The 16723-nt window shown below is 35.5% G+C and overlaps 1 protein-coding gene across 1 annotated transcript; it reads right to left on the reverse strand.

Moving 5' to 3' along the window:
- Positions 1-5642: 5642 nt before the first annotated feature.
- Positions 5643-7892, reverse strand: LOC103405434 (aquaporin TIP2-1). Its single transcript, XM_008344437.4, has 3 exons — positions 7594-7892; positions 6911-7161; positions 5643-6243 (listed from the first exon to the last, which is right to left on the reverse strand). The coding sequence occupies exons 1-3, from the start codon at positions 7718-7720 to the stop codon at positions 5875-5877; spliced, it is 747 nt and encodes a 248-aa protein (XP_008342659.1). The 5' UTR covers positions 7721-7892; the 3' UTR covers positions 5643-5874.
- Between the last annotated feature and the right edge of the window lie 8831 nt (positions 7893-16723).

The raw sequence follows: 16723 nt of genomic DNA on the forward strand, positions 1-16723 counted from the left end.
AGGGTTACAGCCAATGAGAAAGATTGACTATGAAGAAACCTACTCTCATATAGCCATGATTCAATCCATTCGGATTTTGCTTGCTATAGCTGTGTACCATGATTATGAGATATGGCAAATGGACGTGAAGACGACATTTCTGAACGGCTACCTAGAGGAAGAGCTCTATATGACTTAACCCGAAGGTTTCGTGTCCAAGTCTAAAAGGACTAAGGTATGCAAGCTTCAAAGGTCCATTTATGGACTTAAGCAAGCCTTCAGGAGTTGGAACATTCGTTTTGATACTGAAATCAAATCGTTTGGTTTTACTCAAAACGAAGACGACAATTGTGTTTATCAAAAGGTCGTTGGGGATGCAGCTGTATTCCTAGTGTTATATGTAGATGACATATTACTATTCGGGAATGACACTGCAGTACTTTCTTCTATAAAAGTGTGGTTGTCCAAAACCTTCCACATGAAAGATTTGGGAGATGCATCTTATGTATTTGGGATAAAGCTCTATCATGATAGATCTAGAAAATTAATTGGATTATCCCAATCTATGTACATAGATAAAGTGCTAAGTAGGTTCCAGATGGAACAATCTAAGAAAAGTATTTTTCCTGTAAGACATGGAATTCACCTTTCTAAGTCCATGGGACTTAAGACTCCTGAAGAGATATGGCAGATGAGTGCTATTCCTTATGCTTCTGCCATAGAAAGTCTCATATATGCCATGATATGCACAAGGCCTGATATGCATATGCTGTGAGCATTACTAGTCGATATCAATCTAACCCAGGATCAGAACACTGGCCAGCTGTCAAGACGGTCCTTAAGTACTTAAAAAGAACTAAAGACATGTTCCTCGTTTATGGAGGAGCGACAGAGTTGAGAGTGGAAGCCTATATAGACGCAGATTTCCAATCTGACGTCGATGATAGAAGTTCCAACTCCGGATATGTATTCACTCTAAATGGTGGGGCTGTTAGCTGGAAAAGCAAGAAACAAGATGTAATTGCTGATTCCACGACGGAGGCAGAATATGTCGCTGTAGCTGAAGCCGGCAAAGAAGCGTTATGGATGAAGAAGTTCATTACTGAACTTGGAGTGGTTCCAACCATTACATCACCATTAACTTTGTATTGTGATAATAGTAGGGTGATAGCTCAAGCCAAGGAACCCAGGGCTCATCAAAAGAACAAGCATTTTGACAGGCGCTTTAATATCATTAGAAAATATGCTGCCGAGGGGAAAGTCAACATCCTCAAGGTTGCCTCAGCCGATAATGTAGCAGATCCACTGACAAAGCCAATGTCTCAAATCCAACTTGACCGCCATATGGAAAAGATGGGTATTAGATACATGGGAATGTGGCTTTGAGTGCAAGTGGGAGATTGTTGGAAGTATGCCCACAAAGCCACTCATTTGATGTAATAGCTTTTGGAATACTTATTGTATTAAACTATTATATGTTTAATAAAGGGCAAAGCTTATTGTTAATCATTATTTATTGTATCATGTGTTTAAGCAATAAGGGAATCCAAGGAATGTATTTGATCTAAGAGATAAGTGATTTAAGTATGTTAGATTAACGAGACCTTTCTCTTATATTCATTCCTAAAACGTTCCTAGCCATAAGATTGCCAATTGGGCATTGACAATCCGCTAAGGTTAGTATGTGTTATGTCAACTCAAGCGTGAGTATGACTAGTTTCAAGTCATTTAGTGTTGGACACTAAGACAAATACATAGGTGCTCGAAAGAGTAATCGAGTACACTGAACAACGATCAAAAGAGAGTTCGAACATATATGTCATGTAAGAACTCGTTAGTTGCAATATGCAAAGTAGTCATTTGACCTGATGCATCATAGATGTCTAATGGTTAGGTCATTGATCTTTGATCATGTCAAAGGCATTCCATCGAGAGTGTCCACGGCATTGTTGGGGTCAAGCTATCTAGTCATGTAGGCATATGAATGCACAATAAGGGATCTCTAACCTTCCATGGTGGAAGGAGAATACTCTAAGATATGATTCGGGAGTCTTTGGCCAAAGCATACGAATATGACGTAGGAAGTATGTTCCAAATCATATTCAATTGAATCATATAGAGAAGTATTACATTGGATAGTAGATATGAAACAAACTATCACTCAAACAATGTGATTAAGAGTATTGTATTAGAGAAGGACCGTATTGCATTGTACTTGTAACTGGATAGGTTCTCCAACCAATTCTATTAGCTTGGGTAGCCATGACATGCTGCTAGGTGTCACTCATGGTTTGTGGAAGCCCTGAAGATTAGCAAACACTAATCTTAATCAAAGGGAGAATTGAAATGAAGTTTCAATTCACAATCGATTGTTAAGAGTGCAATCGCCCACTGCCTCGCTAATTGGAACCTAATGGATCGTACACTGAGTAAGGATGAAAGTGAAGAAATATAAATGAAATGGAAAAACAATTAAATGGTTTAATTAAAAATGGTCAAGGTTAATTAATTAGTTAATTAATTATACGAAAGGTTCGTATTGGGCTTTTAATTTAGTTTTGGGCTTCGGGGTCGAAAAGGGTTTGGTCCACTAGGTCCATTATGTTTAAGTTGTATGACAATTAAAACAAATATGGGCAAATAGCCCAATCACTTAAGATGGTCGGCCATAGTGAGGGAAGTGGGAAGTTTTGCTTAATTGCAAGTTTGCCACTCACCTAAGAAAAGAGATATAAAAGCATCTTTATGGCTTTTACCTCATTAGGGTTTTCTTAAGACAAAGATGAGAAACACTTTCTCTCTTTTTCTGTAAAAGAGGCCGGCCACTTAGGGAAGAGATAGCTAGCAATCTTTTCTTCTCTAAGTCATCCATTTCATCTTCACACCTCATCCTGGGTGTGGAGACATAGAGACACCAAATCTTTGGTGTTCTTGGAGATCATTTCCTCACATCCTCAAGGAGCAAAGGAGCATCAAAAGGAAGAAAATCACAAGGAAGATCCAAGGAGCTAGGAGGTGACTTGAAGGCCCTCCATTTGGGTGAATCCCTTGTGTGAACAAGGATGAGCTTCAAGGGTAATGAATCTCTAAATCCTTCATTCTCTTTAATGTTGTTGAAGAGTCTCTTGGTTCACCATTCACTAGGCTTTGAAAGTCATGGGTTTTAGAATTGTTTTTTAATGCATGCCTACTTTAATATGTTAATAGTTTGCTGCAAACCAAGGGACTAGGGTAGTCCTCGGCCCATCCTGACTTCATCTGAGATGTGAACCTCATGGAAGAAGATGAAGCAAATGACGTCGTTAAGCTGTTTTGATTTTAAATCTTTTCGGCTATCTAATGAAACGATAAGTTTGGCAGGGGAGTTTTAAAAGAGATGTGCAATTTTAAATGAAAAAAGCAACCCCACTTTTGGTTCGATTCTCTCACCTAACAGTAAGATACACCCTATAATTTTCTAAAGCAACCCACCTTCTTTATTTGCAGACCTCTCCCCCTTTTCCTTCTTTTTCTACTTCTTTGTATTTTCTTTAGCCTTCCACAACCTACATCTTACTTGGTTGTCTGGGTTTTTACATTTTTTTTTCTTAGTATTGAATTATAGAGAATTTTTTCAGTTTTGTGAGGATTACACAAATTGCATATGTCAACATGTTATGAATTCAACTTTTTAGACACACTCATATATGTATATATATACATATACATATGTATATATATATATATATATGTATATATATACATATGTATATATTTGTGAAAGGCCCCTCCTCATTCAGAATTCTGGCTCCCCCACTGAGTTTGCATATGTGTTCAAATATTCTCACATGTTCTTAGTTAGGACAAAAATTTTCCTTCACAATCATCAAGACAATTAGATAGTTTAAAACAGTAATTAATAATTCAAAGTATGCATGCAATCAATCATAAGCAATTAGATAAAAATTACATATTCATGCTAAGGCTCGAGGCTTCACCCTAGCAAGACGAATTAGTTACGCATATTCATAATTGAAATCATAGAAAGTATTATTATGAAGAAAAGGATTGAAAACATCTTAAAGTAGAAAATCTTTCAGAACCCTAGCAATTCTCTCTGTCTCCAAGATTGCATAAAAGAAAGCATAGAAAAGACTACGAACGGCAAAGCAATATATCCTGCTATGCCCTCGCACAAACCCTAAAGTGTATTCTTTTATTCCAACTAGGAAACTAAATAATAATAAAATAATTTAGAAAATAACATCTTAATTAAACTAGGAGAATCTACCAAGTACTTGTCCAGCCATGTTTTAGCCTCAAATATCCTTCAAATGTGGCCCATGATAGCATGTTTTGAAGATTAGGACGTTCTGAACACATCTCTAGAAGGTCACGAACCCATCAGAGGTCATCTTGGGCTCCAAAAAAGCAATTCAAGCCTAAAACATCATTATTCCAGCACTGCTCATCGCTCCTTTATTTTATCACCAGAAAATCACAGCTCGGTAGAAAAATTCCAAATTTTGACATGATTAAGCCAAGTGACTCACGAACGTCTTCCAACTGGAATTACTCCAAAATTTATCCATTTGACTGCGTTTTTCTCCATAGGAAGTTGAAAGTCATATATTAAAAATATAATTAAAAGTATCAAAATTCTTCCAAAATATTAACTAAAATATACTAAGAAAAGGGTTTAATATATAATATAAAATCTACTCATCACTATCCACCAGTCCCCAATAAATAATGTTTTAATTTGCTATGGGAACGTTATTTGAGATATTTAATAATTTGGATCATGTATAAAATATATATATATATATATATATATATATATATATATATATATTATGTATCTCAATTTATATTATGCATTGATCAGGTTAACATTACATCTTTCCATCGTCTTTGTATTCTTGTAAATCATGTTCTTTAGTTGTACTCTAAGTCACTACTTGTGTAAGGATAATGCTTGGTAAACCATTTTTTTAGACAAAATTTGTATACCGTATCACCAATAAGAAATAATCACATAAATCAACACTTCAGTAATAATCCAAATATCAACAATCATGTCATATAATTTACAAACTATAATTTAAATAGATAGTCTCCCTTAGCATTACTCCTTGCATAACATGTATATAAAACAGAAATTTGACTACAATACTCAAATCAATTTAATACAATCATCATTTCGACAATTAATTAGATGGTAATTGTATTAAATACATATTCACGTGAATAATATCTGACAGTCAAATAGTGATTGTATTAAATACATATAAATATCGTAGCCATCCCTAATATCCAATTCTCTAAATTTTATATGGTATGAGAGTATAGTGATTGTATTAAATACATATTCACGTGAATAATATATGATCGTTGAATAGTGATTATATTAAATACATATAAATATCGTAGCTAGCCTTGATATCCAATTCTCTAAATTTTATATGGTATGAGAGCATTGTACAATTTAAGAGGCTATTGCAAAGAATGAACATGCACCTGTTAATATTCTCGAGCCATATTGAGAGAACGTTTGTATGTGGTTGTCCACATCAGATGTCATCTAAGATGGTATAGAAATGTAGTATAAAAATATGGTATGAATATCATTACTCTTTCTATAAACTCAATATGCATATGTCCACAAAAGCTCATCAGTTGCATTGTTGGGAATCACCGACTTCATTCATTATTCACAAGCAAAAAGTGACCTACAAGAAGGGCTTTACAAACAGCACAAGAAAATGGAGGTTCCAAGCTGGGAAAGTGAGAATAAATAACTGAAAACTTGAAGACAAAAAGAAGTAAAGAACAAAAGAAAATTGCTCTTCCTCCTTTTATTACAAATGATACACTGGAACACATTAGCAACAAATTAAATCTCAACCAAGTCATTCAGTACTCGTTGACTAAGGGTGCATGTTCTGAGTGTATAAATACGTTTCCATAGATGAGGCCAGCAAGTCCACCACCAATGAGGGGTCCAACCCAGTAGATCCAGTTGTCGTGGAAGTCGCCGCTAGCAACGGCAGGACCGAAAGACCGGGCCGGGTTCATTGACCCACCGGAGAATGGTCCGGCAGCCAAGATGTTAGCTCCGACAATGAAACCGATGGCGATTGGGGCAATAGTGCCCAACGAGCCCTTCTTGGGGTCAGCTGCTGTTGCATAGACAGTGTAAACCAAAGCAAACGTGATGATGATCTCAAAGACTACTCCTTGAATGGCTCCAACTCCAGCAGCTAGACTGTGGATGGGGATTGTCTGAAATAAAATAATAAATTTCATAGTTAGTTGCAAGTTGCAAAAATTTACCAAAAATTTTAAAAATTCAATGTACCTTTAACATGTAAACTGTCAAAATATTTTGTGATTAGAGTTTAAACATCAACAGTAACGATGATGCTAGATTCATCAAATTTATTCACCAAATGATGTGTCAGTATCTTGTACCTGGTATAAATTATTGTGCACTCAAATTTGAACCAATCAACATTAATTAGTTTGTTTAACTTTAGTGTTCCTATCAGTATTCATTATGTGAACTAAAAAGTTATCGACGAATCTCTATTACGTGAATAAGGCGAGAGTCAAACTCTGATTGCGGTACTAAGTAAGTCATCTAGCACAAATGTCAACACAACCAAATTAAGCCTTGGCGTCACATAATACTTGCAATCTTAAAATAAGAGTAGTGATATCCACACATTTATTTTTACTTCTCATATACCCTGTCAAATCGAATAAATTGAAGAAGATCAATGGTAAAAAATTAATAAGGATATGTGAGAGGTAAAAATGAGTATATGAATATCACTATTCTAAAATAATCACACCAAAATATCATAATTGGCCCTTGTTTTGTGCATGAAGTCTTAAGTTAAGATGCACAAAACTGTCATTGCATTGGGTACGTTGAAAAATATCTCACCAAGCCTCCAGTCACGAACTTGAGGATAAAGGCTGCAACAATGGCGCCAACGAGCTGGGCAATCCAGTAGAAGATGCCAGTGAGGATTGTGATTTGGCCACCAAGAGCCAATCCGAAAGTGACGGCTGGGTTTACATGGCCTCCAGAGATGTTGGCCCCAATTGAGACTGCAACAAAGAGAGCAAAACCATGGGCAATGGCAACGGCCACTAGCCCAGCAGGATCAAGTGCAGCATCGGATGTCAACTTGTCTGTACACACAAAAATAAAATCCCAAATTCTTAAAATAGAAAAATCGACAAATTAACTGCTAGGGTTTACGGAAATGGTTTTCGTATACTTTTTTCAGTTTTTATATATTTTGTTTACTTCAGTCTTTTAATTTTTTTAATTTATTCAATCCAAACTAAAAATAAGTAGGGGTGGCATGCAAGTGGAGAAAAATTGTTTGCATAAATCACTTCCCTAATTTTATAGAACAGATATATTTTTCAGCTACACTTAATGAATCAAACTCATAACCTATTTTGATCCTAACTCAACTCAGCCGTGAATTTATCGTACCGTTTTGATAGTTTAAAGGAAATAATAAATTTTATTGTAAGCTAGCTAGCTGATGATGCAATTGATAAAAAGAATAAATAGGATAAAAAAGGGAGCTATTAGGGGAAACAAATTAGTACTGTAAGCTATGGCTGAACCAACTCCTGCAAAAACAAAGAGCAAAGTGGAGATGAACTCAGCAAGGTAGGCCTTCAAGGACCCCAAACTGAAAGAATCATCAAATCTCCCAAATGCTATTCCGGCCATCTTTTGGAAATTGGAACACTTACTACTATTGAAGAATACGGAGGAGGAGAAGATAAGGTTGTAGAAAGAAAGGTGGCCTAGGTCACATATATATAGCGACAACGAGTAAGGTTTATTAAATTATATGAGTTCATGAGCTGCACAGCAAATATTTATGTGATTAGATACAATAAAAGAAAAATTAATGAAAATGGTTTGAAAAATTTGAGTTTTAATTAAAATAACAAAAAAGTGTTGTAAGTGAATAATAACAGGAGTAAATTTTTAGAGTAAAAATGTTATTTTTCGTTAAAGAAAACAGTATCGGAAATGTTTTGTCAAAACTCCTGAACGGAAAATGGTGGGTGATCGTGTTTTTAGATCATATTTTGTAAATCATATGATATGATCTTTGATGTTGGATACATTTTTTTATTTGAACAAAAAATTCAATATCAACAATCAACTGATAATAAAATATTATTCAAATAGATAATTTTTATAACATCATCCAAAAAGAATATATATGAAAGAGTAGGCCAAAACATGTCACTTTTGTGCAGTCTTAGCTGTCACTAAAATGCTTTAATAGATGTGTCTGGAAGCTCATCAATGATTCTACAATGTGACCAACAATTCTTTTGTTTAATGGAGAATAAAAAGTGATAAAAACATATTTCGTTTGGCCCTTCTACATTTCAATCTAATTATTTTATTTTATTTATTAACTTATGTATTAAAAATTTAAAAAGTATTTTTTTAATTTATATTTTTTTATTTAAAAGATCAAAATTAAATCACTTTAATAATTTATATTTATATTTTAAAAAAGAGGAAAGTACAGTAAAATTGTGAAAGGAATAGAAGGAAAGGAGAAGAAAAATGAAAGGGATTCAATTAATAGGGGTGTGAAACTCATCTAAAAGAAATAGTTGGTGAGTTTGGTGGGCCAAGAAAATAATGATAAAAGAGGAAGTGATGGACGGCAGGACAAACTTTGGGCCACCAACAGCACAGACCATGCTCCAAAAGGATCAGAATCCTCCTAAGCAAATGGAGAGGATCCTCCTGACCGGGTTTATCGGACCGTTCAAATTTTATCTAATGGTAATAATTATTATAATTTTTAGTCGAACCTCCTGTTTGTAGCCGTTGGATAAAATTTGAACGGCCCGATGGATCCGGTTAGGAGGATCCTCTCCATTTGCTCATGAGAGGATCCTGATCCCTCTAAAAATAGGCAATGAAGGTTTGTCACGTTTGAAAAATGAGAGGAGAGGAATATGCTACGGAGGTATTGGGATCATTTAACTTGTATTCTAGGTTTTAATTATTGTGAATAATTGGCTTCCTAATTGGAGGATAGAGAGGAATCTCAATGTGTCTGTCCTACTACTATTCACTGCTTTAGTTTTGGAGATAAAAAGTATTTTTCTTTTTAAAAAATTATTTCATTGCATGTTTTTATTTTTATTTTTTTTGTCAAACAATATATTTGTTAGATTAGATGTTAAATTAGTCACCAACGAAATTCGAATCTACGTTGTCATGCAAGAATTCAATTCATTTTTACCATTGTGGTAAAGGCCTACCTGCTTTTTATTTTCATCCTTTTTTTTGTGGTAATCTAAGGTGGGGTTTTGGATATCCTCACCTCAATGGATCTTTTGCACTCTGGGAGAGATTGGAGAAAAAGTTATGAGTGAAGGATTTTGGTGGAGATTTTTGCATATGACCTAGAGAGGTATATTATTTCTGTTTCACTTTTCTAACGATGTAAAATGAGAAAAATATAGTCACGATTAGACTTTTAAAAAAAAAATATTCGCGGTTACACTAAAGTCTTTCTCTAGCAACGAGTTAGTGAATCACTCATCAATCTCTAGATTGCATCCCGAAAGATTTTGAGCTCACTTAATATAATGTACAGCTACTACATCTGGATAAGGTCGGGGAAGATTATATAATTTTTATTTGCCAAAAAAATAGTAGTTCTCTCTGTGCACATGCATTATGCATATGACCTGCAGGAAGCACCAGCTTGCATGTTTTTTGAGTTGAGGCAATATTTCTTTGTCGAAGGGAGGAAAATTCGAACTCAATTATCTTCTCTTTTAATAAATATATGCAATATTAATGAATAGTTGTGGAATCAGGATTTCTTGTGAAGATGAGCCTCACACAAGTATAGAAGAAGAAAAAACGAATAGTGTATAAAATTACTAATGCAAAACATCATAATATATATCCAAGTAACTAAGTGGTCAAAATTAACGTATGTATAGATAATTTTATCTATTCATAGTAATCATAATTATTCTCGACGAATTTCATTTCTATACTGCAATTGAAAGAATTATTAAACTCAATAGAGAGAATTATTAATTTTTTTGCAAACCCTAAAACTCAAGTAAGAGGTGAGATAGAATAGAAACAAATGTGTTATAGAGAATAATAGAGTATTACAAATCTTCTTGTTCTTTATTCAATAAATTTGGGATTTGGAAATGACTAAATATATGAATTCAAGAAGAATAGGAATAAATCTGCCATTACATAAGTGAAAGACAATTTTTTTAATTAAAAGTGAATGATGGATTTTAATTTAAATGTTATTGATTTGTGATAGGGTGGTGCTATTCACCCACCTCTCTTTACCTTTCACACACCCTTCTAAATTTTTGGCCTTCGAATCTAATAACATAAATTAATAGGAGGTGTGTAGAAGGTAAATAAGGGTATGTTTATAGCACCACCATTTGTGATAAATGACCATTTAAAATATATACTTAATTTTGGGATCCGATCTATTGGATGAAAAATAGATAATGATTGGATGTTTTAATTGTTGACAAGGGTTGCAAAGCAATAGAAATAGAAAAAGGTCCAATACTAATCTTTTTTTTTTCTTTTTTCTTTTTTTCTTTTTTTTTTTACAGAAAAAGAAGATTTGTTGTAATGTGGTTCCTATGGAACTATAAATAGAAACACGTGAAATATTTGCAGTAAAAAAATATTTTAGGTGCAATAGAAATGAATGTTGTAACCAGGATGGGTGAACCTCATAGATATCGGGTGCCCGCATATACAGAGTCAAAAGAGAAGTTAGGGTAGGACTAAAACTGCTGTGGTCTTTAACTGCCTCCACCAGTGCTAATCGATGAACATTCGAACTTAAATATCTTTTGATATATATATATATATATATATATATATATATATATTTGAGTTTTATACATAAATGTTCTCTTTTGGTGAACAACGAATTCTTGATCACTCATTCTTTGGTTCAATATCAACGGTTGTATATGTTTTTAATGTTTTTAATCTCAGTTTAGTATTGTGATATTACATAAGCATAACCAGAGTAATATACGATAATGCAATCGTAGACGCTGCTTTGATTTTTCCATCGTCATTGTCAGAAATCTAATTCCTATCAAATAAAAAAGGTAGACATTAACTCTAAGTCATGAATAATATATATATATATATATATATATATATATATATATATATATATATATATATATATATATATATATATATATATATATATATATCGAAGAGTGCTAGTTGGTAGTCGATGAATATTTGAACTTAAGTCTGAGGATTTATACCAAAATTTTCAAGTAAATTACATTTTGATGCTCCAACATTTTGAATCTATTACAAACACGGATAACCTGCTGGCATAGAATAACATCCATGTGCGAAAAATATCTGCAATAGTTCTCTTTTGTACCAGGTTCCTTAGTGATGCGTAAAGATGCTTATATTCGAAAACGAATATCTCGTTTGTTCTTTTATCATAATGGCAGTGAACGGTCAAATAAGAAGATTCAAACAAAAAGCTAAAGATTTTGTGCCTTGTGATTAGACCTAACGTTCGTGTTGTATTTTTCATCTTTGCGTTGTTTTTGTGACATATTCGATATTTTAATGAATTGTGTCGTGTAACACCCGTTAAAGTAAACGGGTAATATGATCAGATTCAAAATTGACCAATTAAAATTATCAGAAAATATGACTTGGCCCGTTATCTGGTAAAGAAAATATATTTTAAATGAATAAATAATGAAAATGATAAAACATAATTTGACCAAAATAAAAAATAAAAAACATAATACTAAATTAGTATATGTATACTCCGTTGCCACATAAATATTATTTCAAAAACATAAGAAATAACATTTGTCTTTCAAATATTACATACCTCAAAATAAATGTCTAATGAAAAAACATTAATACATTACTACAAAATATCAAATGTTCAATGATATGCAAAATAAAGGGAGTTGTGTTTAGGGTTAGGAACCTTGTTTTGACAACAAAACCCTTCAATTTTTAACAATCACCAAGGGAAATAGTATTGAAACTTTGGCTTGATATATTGTCTTCAAGAGTTATATTGAAGATGTTTTCATTAAGACTTTCCGAATTAGCACTCTCTTCGACATAAACTAAAAATAAAAAATCAAACATTGTAAACCATTCAAATGTGTTTGGTATTTTTAAATGACTTGATATTTTTATTTTTAATGTGTTTTATAATTTATTTAATCTCAGTCTTTGCCTACACTATTTGTATAAAAATAAATAAATAAATAAAACTTAAATTTATAGATTTACATAGAATAATAATACAATAATACATATTTAATAAATATATACATATACACTATGGCTATTGTATTTTATAGCAAGTTTTTTTTTTTTTTTTTCCAGTAGTTTAAAAAATTAAAATCATCAAATCGATCAATTCCGATTCTTTCTTTTCTATTGATTCTTTTCCAATCGAGATGTATGGATCCATGGGTCTATATTGTCACATTCCGGCCTGGCCCCCACCACATCCTGAGCTCGACTCCATCGTAGCACGATATTGTCCGCTTTGGGCCTCGACCATGCCCTCACGGTTTTGTTTCTGGGAACTCACACGAGAACTTCCCAGTGGGTCACCCATCCTGGGATTGCTCTCGCACGAACTCGCTTAACTTCGAAGTTCCGATGGAATTCGAAGCCAATGACCCCCCAAAAAGGCATCGTGCTAGGTAGAGATGAGAATATACATATAAGGCTTAGAGGATCCACTCCCTTGGGCGATGTGGGATCTCACAATCCACCCCCTTAGGGGCCCAACATCTTCGTCGGCACACATCTAGCCAGGGATTGGCTCTGATACCTAATTGTCACATCCCGGTCGAGATCAAGATATGTTGGCCGTCACGTGAGGGTGACGTAGCCATGTGCACAATGCGGAAGCAATAAAGATAAGAAATATACAAATAAATAAAAACCGAAAGCTACTAATGTGCACTAATAAACAGGAAGTGATAGGAGTGAGATACAAGTGTAAATACTCCTAATCAGAGCATAGAAAGTCTAGATGCAGTCCAGTAAGACAAGTACTAATTATACAGTACCAGAAGACATCCTACAATTATTTTATTTTGTCAGAACCATCGAGATCCTCAAAGCTACCAACAGCAAGTCTACCTAAAACCTGGAGGGGCGTAAAACAGAAAATGTGAGTGGGCAAAAACAAATGTTTTTCAAAACCATTTCATCATTAAAATGCTCTAACCTCTCGCCGTAAAACATGTATAATTTTCCCAGAAATAGAATATAAACATATATATATCAATTAAAAGCATGCTTTACATAACCATATTCACAAGTATGTCATACCAAAATATAAAATAGAATAAGTAACTCGGGTGAGAATAAATTCATGGAAAATAACATATTAGCCGGAACCTCTGAAGAAGTCTGTACGGCTGAATTCATAGCTTATGAGTCAATCTAGCCGGAGTCACTACAATGACCTATACGGCACTACACTGCACACAAATCGGAACCACTAAAAGGGTTTGTACGACAAGACTGGGTGTAATATAATTATGCTTAATATTGCTCTCTCATGATAGCTGGACGATGAATCGCTAGTCACCTATGAGTCGAAACCACCTATGATGGTCTATACGACAAGACTGTGCACCTAAATTGGATCCAATGTGAGCATATGGTGTGGGAGGTGACATTAGGGTGCGTTTGGTACGCGGGACGGGACGGGACGGAACGGGACGAGGCGTTCCGTCCCGCGTTTGGTGCGCCAAAAATGGGTGGAATGGGCTGTTCCACGGGACAGATTTTGGGTGTTTTTGCGTTCCACCTCCCCCCCTGGAACGGGTTTGTTCCACGTATGTGGAACACAATGTTTTACCATTTTAAGACAAATATACCCCATGTCTTTTTCAAAAATTACACCTTCATTCCGTCCCGTCCCGTCCCGTCCCGTCTGCGTACCAAACGCACCCTTATATACAGGCCTGTGTCATATCTCTTGCTAATCACTAACACCGGGGTGTAGGTTTATGAGCTCTATGCTTCTCAATTAATCATAACCATTATTCACATTTACAATTCATAAACTCACCCGGGCTTACCTGAGCGTCCACTGCACCACAATTATATATTATGCATCATATACTAAACATAATTTATATGCAAGGCATTTCAAGGCATACTTTCATTTAAACGTATTTTTTGGGAAAATATCAAGTATATAAGTATATACTAAAAACCAAAAGCCCACTCACTGGTACGTCGAAAGGTCATAGCCCCCGAGTTGCCCTTGACTGTGCTCGTCCTTGGGATAAGTCTCCCCTATATGTGAAACAACTATAAAAACGTTAATTTAAAGCACATAACCAACACTAGCTAATAACTTCTCATACATTGCTCAAATGAGGTATATAAATATACCATCTTGATCTACACAACTCCACGAACATCCCCATATTTTAAAAATAATTTTTGGACGTCTCATGCGCTGGCAAGGGCACGACAACACGTACGGCCACGCGTAGGGACCCTAACAGAATCCCTTAACCCCGTTAGGAATCCGTTAAATAGTAACGGAATCCGTTAAACTAACCAATGTCGTTAGGAATATTCCATCAAAGTTGACAAAATATTCCGTCATACCCTACCTTCGAACTCCGGCGACCGTTGCCGTCGTTGGAAACTGGAAAACTTTAAAACCTTCATTTCTCAACCAATTTGTACGAAACTTCCAATTTAAAGCTTACTACAAATAGAACACAACCATACCTTTCAAAAGCCTTAAAACCCACAGAAGTCGCCAGAAAATCCCTCGATAATCTGGCTAAACCTGCAACTCGTCGAAACTCAACTTTCAGACGTCCAAATCACATCATTTTTCTTTTCTGAGCTTCGTGAAGACAATCTAAAGCTTCCTATGCCCTTAAAAACTCCTAAAAACCTCACAATAATTAGTGCATGAACAGTACCTAAATCAAAGTTCGAGAGAAACTAGGGTTTTCGAAGGTTTCAAGTTCTAAAAATAATATGAATGGACTCAGGAGCTTGTAAGGAACAAGAACATTACCTTTTTAACGTCGATCCGTGCCTGAAATGGAAGGCTTGGATTTTGTCCGTACAAAGTTTACGGAAACAGAAGAAAATCGAGAGGGATGAGAGAGAGAATGCACGGGAATGAGAGAGAGTGTGTTGGAGTGTGTGTGTGGTTCAAAATTGTTTGACTTCCAAACAACCACAAAATCATAACAACTGTAAGTCCTAATTGGTTCCAAATATTAAGGACTTAAGGTATTAGTTCACTTCCAAACTTAAATCACACAATCACACAAAGCGTTCGAGGGTAAAATAGTCATTTCACATTGTCAAAATTGAATTTTTCGGGACGGGCTGTGACAATCTACCCACCTTATAAAATTTCATCCTCGAAATTATACACAACAAATACATCCACTAATTCTTGCAACTGAACTTTCAATTCCCTTAATTCAGCAGGAGCCATTCTATAAGGAGTCAAAGATATAGAATTCGTACCTGAAAGCAGATCAATAGTGAACTCCACATCTCTATCTGGCGGCAATCCAGGCAAATTATCGGGGAACACATCCAAAAAATACCTGACCATACGTACATCCTCCACACTACTAGGAGCATTATCATTTAACACCACATGAGCCAAATATCCCTGACAACCTTTCAACAACAATTTTTTGGCTTTCATGGCAGAAATAACACCATGCTTCACCCCACTAGGCTCTCATACGAATGTAACTTCAGGTAATCCAGGACGATGGAAAGTAACCATCTTTCCATAACAATCTATCTTGGCACGATCATAGTGTAACCAATCAGTGCCCAAAATCACATCAAAATCAACAATTTGGTATCAGAGCCAATCCCTGGCTGGAAGTGTGCCGACAAGGACGTCGGGCCCCTAAGGTGGGTGGATTGTAACATCCCACATCGCCCAGGGGAGTGGATCCTCTAAGCCTTATATGTATATTCTCATCTCTACCTAGCACGAGGCCTTTTAGAAGCTCACTGGTTTTGGGTTCCATCGGAACTCCGAAGTTAAGTGAGTGCGAGAACAATCCCATGATGGGTGACCCACTAGGAAGTTCTTGTGTGAGTTCCCTGAAACAAAACCGTGAGGTCGTGGTAGAGGCCCAAAGCGGACAATATCGTGCTACGGCAGAGTCGAGCCTCGGATGTGGTAAGGGCTCGGGTCGAGATGTAACAATTCACCCCCTTTAGGGGCTCGACATCCTCGTCAGCACACTTCTAACCAGGGATTGGCTCTGATACCAAATTGTCACATCCCGGCCCAGGCCCCCACCACATCTCGAGCTCGACTCCGCCGTAGCACGATATTGTTCGTTTCGGGCCTCGACCACGCCCTCACAGTTTTGTTTCTGGGAACTCACAAAAGAACTTCCCAGTGGGTCACCCATCATGGGATTGTTCTCACGCGAACTTGCTTAACTTCAGAGTTCCGATAGAACCCAAAGTCAGTGAGCTCCCAAAATGCCTCATTCTAGGTAGAGATGGGAACATACATATAAAACTTAGAGGATCCACTCCCCTGGGTAATGTAGAATGTTACATATATAGATCATGTTCATAGATTAATGAAAATGTGTAAAAACTCTATTTGCCTCTACCATTCAAGTGTAAAATAAA

Source organism: Malus domestica, chromosome 17 (genome assembly GCF_042453785.1).
Source record: "Malus domestica chromosome 17, GDT2T_hap1".
Taxonomy (NCBI): Eukaryota; Viridiplantae; Streptophyta; class Magnoliopsida; order Rosales; family Rosaceae; genus Malus; species Malus domestica.